Below are 5,883 nucleotides of genomic sequence, written 5' to 3'. Positions count from 1 at the left end.
TAAACATTTTTTTATTTAATCACGATATTTCGAATTATTTGGCTGTCTTAAGTTAAAATGGGTCACCCTGTATATATAAAGAAGATAATAATTTAATCGGTAAATATAAAGTAGAATAATTTTTTCTATTTTCTATATATACTATTAGATTTCTTTTTATGTGAAACACTTTGTAATTTAGAGGAGTTTAGCTATAGATTATAGAATTTTTATTAGTCATACATAATTGTAGACCAATAAAAAAGCAAATATAAAAATTTCGATTTTTCTCTTGAAGTAGAAGATACGAAAAATGATTTTGCATATTAACATAAAAAGTTCGTGGTTCAAATTTGAAATTCTTCATTATCTGCAGACCTTTACGAGCCGAGCCGTCGAAGAAGGTAACAATTAATCTGTATATAAGTTTTGTAAATTAACTCTATAGTTGTAGACATATAAGTGACGTCATTTTTCTATATTATTGAAATATGATGTATACTTTGATGACCATAAATGAAATAATGTGCACTTGAAGGATTTGTTTTAAACTATAAAAACTTGGGTTGTGTGTATTTCTGGTATATATTTCTTTTCATCAACAATAGTATCCTTTATTTGTTTCGTATCTTGAAACAATTTGTTGTTATTTGTCAATTGATATTACTCAACTGAACAAAGTTATAAAATTACGTGTAACATGTATTTATTGCGGAAATCTAATTATTTTACTATTTTTTCTATTTCTCAGGATTACATGATTTTTTGATATTACGATTTTATATACAGGATGTCCCTGTAAGTTTTTGCCAAACACTTTTGTGTAGATAGAGCGGACTAAACTGAGTCGAAAAGTCATCTACCATTTTGCAATTTTCGCAATGGTTAACGAAATATTAATTATGAGATACTAATTTTAGCGATTAAAAAAAATCACTGAATATTGGTTTTTAATAATTTTTTACTCAAATATTATCAATTTAAAAAAACTGCAAGAGACAAAAATTGTCAGTTTATTTTCTTCTCATAAAGTTCTGAAAATGTTTTCAGAATTTTTTAATACCGTATTTTCTCATGATGTAAGAGTAAGAAAATGTAGTACTAAAAAGTTGATAAAAAATTCTGAAAAAATTCTTAGAGTTCTATGAGAAGAAAATAAATGATTTTTGTCTCTTGCAGTTTTTCTGTAAAGTTAATAGTATTTAAGTAAAAAATTATTGAAGACCAATATTCGACAATTTTTAGTAATTAATCTCTTGTTAACTATTGCGAAAATTGCAAAATGGTAGAGGACTTTTTGACTTAGTTTAGTCTGCTCTATCTACACAAAAGCGCTTGGCTTTTGTGTAGATAGAGCCAAAAACTTACGGGACCTGTAAACTTACGGATCCTGTATATACATATATTGTATATATATACATATCAGAGAGAAGCCTGAGGACATGAGGGCTTTTTTTCTTGTAACCACAAAATATCCCCGCGTACTACTGCTCTCTGAAGAAGTGGATGTCAACTACATAACAATATCTATTTTTTTTGCCCCTGATGGAGATAGCTCTTTTTGCCTACAAATCGATTGCCTGTAGTGGCTGCGTTCAGAAACGTCGCTCGGATACTTCCAATGCCTCGGAGTCGGTTTCATCATCTGTCCTTTAACATTTAATGTAAATAAGGACAGATGATGAATCCGAGGCATCGGAGGTATCCGAGCGACGTTTTCGAATAGCAGCCATTTTATACACGAGATATCTTATAAGCAAAAATGTTGTAAAAATGTATAAGCATGAATTTATGTATTTTATACATATTTTATATTAAAAAGATTTAAGTTTATTTTTTGTATTGTGTTATATTTTATTATATTGTATTGTATCTGATTATACTTTGTATATTATAATTCTTTCTTTATATTCTTTTTATTTTGGTATCAAATAAACACACGCACACACATACACACACACCATATATAATAATATATGATAAAAAAGTAGGTAATCTAAATATTGTAACAAAATTTTCTTTTTGTTTTCTTTTTAACTTCAGATATTTGATATACAGTGTAAATTAATCTGGCAATATAACGAAAAACATATTCATTTTTAAATAATGAAAGATGGGATAAATAATTCAGACATTGTAGAATTATCCAAGTCTCGAAATAGCGCTTAAAAATAATAAGTTTCACAATGATGCGAGAAGAGAAATTTTACATAAACACTTGATGATGACTACAAACATTTTTGTTTGTATATTTTCACACATATGTGAATGTAGATAGATTTAATGATTATATGTTTAATTATATACGAGATATTTTAGAGATATCATTTAGTAATTTTCACAATTTATTATATCCTTTCAATTTTAAATCAGTGCATAAAGATATATGATCACTGGGAAACACCACGGATGGCAAACCTGTGTGAAGAGTAAGCTCTTCCTTACTGGGCATCGGAACCACTTGTTCTACTTCGAACTTATCTCTCTCGTAAAATATGTAGTCTAGACAAGCAGAGAATTCCGGCGTATAGTTTGTATATTCCGGCATGCCGCAAGCGCTAGACATGCAAAGGTCCTGTGTTAAGGATATGTTTTTTATAACTTCCTCGGCATCTAAAAAAAAAGAACCATAATTTTTCTTCTCATTTCATGAGACGTACTGATTTTGGTCGCATCATGTTGAATAATAAAATAAAGCAGACAACGAAATTAGAAAGAAACAAGCTTTCATAAACTGAGTCAATTAAAGAAAGTTACTCACTACTTTTCCAGTCTTCGCAGGTTTCTGAAACGTAATTCTTCGTTATCAATTGATAAATGCCACATTCCGGCACACTGTTAAAGTCCCCGCAAAATATCACGCTCACGTTACATTCGGGATTTATATATATATATATGATTTTCGAAAATATCAAAATAATATTTTTAAATATTTTTCTGAATATATCTATGAACGTAAGGTTTTTATTGAAGAAAAATCTACCTCTTCCTGTATCCTTTTCGCAATATCATGTAGGTATGTAATTGCATAATATCCTTGCAACAAACGTATATGATCCGCATCAGGTTTAAAATATAAATGCGTGTTGCCGATGACCAAGATTTCAGATCGGTTCTCTTTCGATCGTAACGTTGTTACCTAAATCACATTGCTAACGTTTATCCAATGAATATAATATATTTACTTAAAATCCTAATTATATCATATGCTATTACCTGAATGGTTGTATTTCTATTCAAAAATCTCGCCTTTATTTTGTCATTATCGATTTTAGACCAGATGGCAGCAAATTTAGGTAAATCAACATTTTGAGCCATTATGCTGCGCTCAAATCCTAATTTTTCGAATCTATTTTGATTGAAAAACGTGGCGAGTCCTTCATTAACTTCATTCTTTGTAACGAACACACCATCGTAATTCAGCATGTACAAAGAAGGTAACAAATCATATTCGTATATATTTTTATCTACCTCTTGCAAGCAAATTATATCACTATTAAAACCTACAATAAATTCATTAATATTAAAATTACGAAAATGATTATAAATTGTTGCTATTGCTTCATTCGATAACCTAATAACATTTTGTTTTAATATTAAAAAATTTCGGAAAGTGTCAGTTTTGTGAACAATATGTAACTATTAATATAAATTTATTAATTAATTTTATTATTAATTTGATTTTTTTTATATTAAAATTATTTAAAATATTTTGCGTTTTTAATAAAAACGATTTAAATAACTCATATAGATTATATTTATCACTCACCTATTATTTCTTTAAGTATCAACTGCTTTCTGTAATCCATATCTAACGCATACTGTGGACAGTATGGGAATAATACATCTTTAGAAAAATCAGAATCGGCATATGTATCTGCCAGTATATTATAACTTATTACTCTGAAACTTTTTTTTCTTGTTTAATATATAGTTTGCAAGTAAAATATTTAGTACATGTCATATTAATATATGTAATATTACATATAATACAGATTCTTCCAATATTTTATTCATTCAAATTTATCATCTTTTATGAGTACCGTACCTCCTATCCGATAATTTATGTTTTGTAAACTGATGTCGAATATCAAAAGGACATTCTCCAGGACCGGCTTCCACGACATTTTTTGACTGTATTTCCATCTTAGAACCTGAATCTGACTCATTCCGAGGTTCACAGCTAATTTTCAAATGACGACCAATATCAGTCACGCTGGGTACATATAGATATCCATTACCTACATGTGTCCATGAATTTGGTTTGTTAACAGGATCGTTTCTGTACCAGTCAAATATCGATCGCTTCGTGTCAGTATACAGCGATTCAAACTTGGATGGATAAGTTGGAAAACCTGCCAATATGCATGATGGTAACGAAATTTTGGTGATATAAGGTGCATTTCGTTTCACTAAGAAGGTCTTCTCGAAAATGACCAGTTTTAGTTCTGCAGAATCCTGCAAAAGGCTTTCACACAATGTATCACCATCCACTTTGACATCATTTTTGAGAAGCATGATTTTTTCAGTATTCACATTGTCTTTTGTCAAATCAAGTACCTCACAAGCAGTATTTTTCTTCTTTCTTCTTTCTATCTACAGAAAAAAAATTTTATTTCTCTCAGATATTTCTTTTTAAAATTTATCTCTCAAAATATTAATTTTTTAGATTTCAATACCTAATTTGTTTAAAATTTGTATAAAAAATTCTATTTTGGATTTTTATTTTTTGTTTAGAAATATGTTTTTGTAGTATATACTTATATAATTATTCTATATTAAAAATAATATTATAATATAAAATATAACGATAAATAGAAATCTAATAACAAGGAAAAGGAAAATAAGACAAGAAAAAAACTCACTTTTTTGTTTACAATCTTGCAAACGTTGGTGTCGACCCTTTTGAGAAAATTGCTCACACTCTCCGTAGTTTGTCTGGAAAAGTTGAACTGACGGTCAATCTTCGTCATCTCGTCCACGTAACGAAATGAGATGTCAAACGTATTGTTGCCTTTATCGTAACGGAGAAATGCCTCGTTCATCTTTAGTATCTGTTTCGCCTGAAAGTGCTTACTGCGATACGACGTAAGGATTGGTGAAATTAGGTGAATTCTGTGCACAAGCAATTTAGCCGCGAATGTATTTCGCATTATAACTAATTGTGATTCATTCGGCCCGGAAATATCATATAGATTTTTGGGACATAATTAGACACTAAAAGAAATATTTGTAATTAAATTAAATTATTTTAAAAAATCATTACAAATCAGAGCGTGCGTAAAGTAGTTCAGGAAAATGTGTTGAGGTTATAAATACCTTCGTGACGTTTTATACGTGCGATAACCATGTAGGTAAATCTAACGTAACTTCGACGAAGATATACTCCGCTGTTACATTCCGGACATTTCGGAGCAATTTTTAAGGTTTATCGACGACATGGTAATCAGCTGTGTCTTCTTCTTCTTTTTATTATTATTGGCTCTGCAACCAGGAAGGTTGGAACCGAGCCATTGAGTATCCGCGCAGTGTAGATGGGTATTAGTCTATGTGAAGAGGTAATGTGGATAAACTGGGGCGGAGGGGGGGTCTACTCCCGAACCGGGCGCCTGCTGCCACCCAGCGGTGGTCGCGCGTCATGAGAATGGGAGAGAACCATTAGAAAAACAAGTCCGTAGCCCCCGAGAAGGCCGTGAGGAGTCTACTGAGTTTAAGAGAGGGATTGGAGAGGGCGGAAAATATGTTTTCAGGGTATTGAGGGAACTTATAGCGTTTTCGGCCCGGCCAGGTTTGCACCAACCTGGATTGGATTAGGGTGCCGTCACATGCGGCGTAACTTGCGTAAGCGTAACTTGCGCCGACCAATCATATCATTTCACTTGAACATCAGTTTCTGTCTAGTCA

General features: G+C 31.0%; 1 protein-coding gene across 4 annotated transcripts; it reads right to left on the bottom strand.

The window, feature by feature from the left end:
* Window positions 1-2,186: 2,186 nt before the first annotated feature.
* LOC108770389 (2',5'-phosphodiesterase 12) lies at window positions 2,187-5,479 on the bottom strand. 4 transcript variants are annotated; one of them, XM_018521957.1, is made up of 8 exons: window positions 5,299-5,479; window positions 4,845-5,196; window positions 4,028-4,575; window positions 3,749-3,882; window positions 3,196-3,482; window positions 2,963-3,118; window positions 2,741-2,861; window positions 2,187-2,592 (listed from the first exon to the last, which is right to left on the bottom strand). In XM_018521957.1, the coding sequence occupies exons 2-8, from the start codon at window positions 5,130-5,132 to the stop codon at window positions 2,318-2,320; spliced, it is 1,809 nt and encodes a 602-aa protein (XP_018377459.1). In that variant the 5' UTR covers window positions 5,133-5,196; window positions 5,299-5,479; the 3' UTR covers window positions 2,187-2,317. The 4 variants fall into 4 exon arrangements, with proteins under 4 accessions (XP_018377459.1, XP_018377458.1, XP_018377460.1 ...); XM_018521956.1 differs by having other exon boundaries at window positions 3,749-3,888; window positions 4,845-5,157; XM_018521955.1 differs by having other exon boundaries at window positions 2,188-2,592; window positions 3,749-3,888.
* Between the last annotated feature and the right edge of the window lie 404 nt (window positions 5,480-5,883).

The sequence above is a fragment of the Trachymyrmex cornetzi genome, unplaced genomic scaffold, assembly GCF_001594075.2.
Source record: "Trachymyrmex cornetzi isolate Tcor2-1 unplaced genomic scaffold, Tcor1.1 scaffold1269, whole genome shotgun sequence".
Taxonomy (NCBI): Eukaryota; Metazoa; Arthropoda; class Insecta; order Hymenoptera; family Formicidae; genus Trachymyrmex; species Trachymyrmex cornetzi.
The sequence above is the reverse complement of the archived record's forward strand: the minus strand, read 5'-3'. Positions and strand labels throughout refer to the sequence as shown.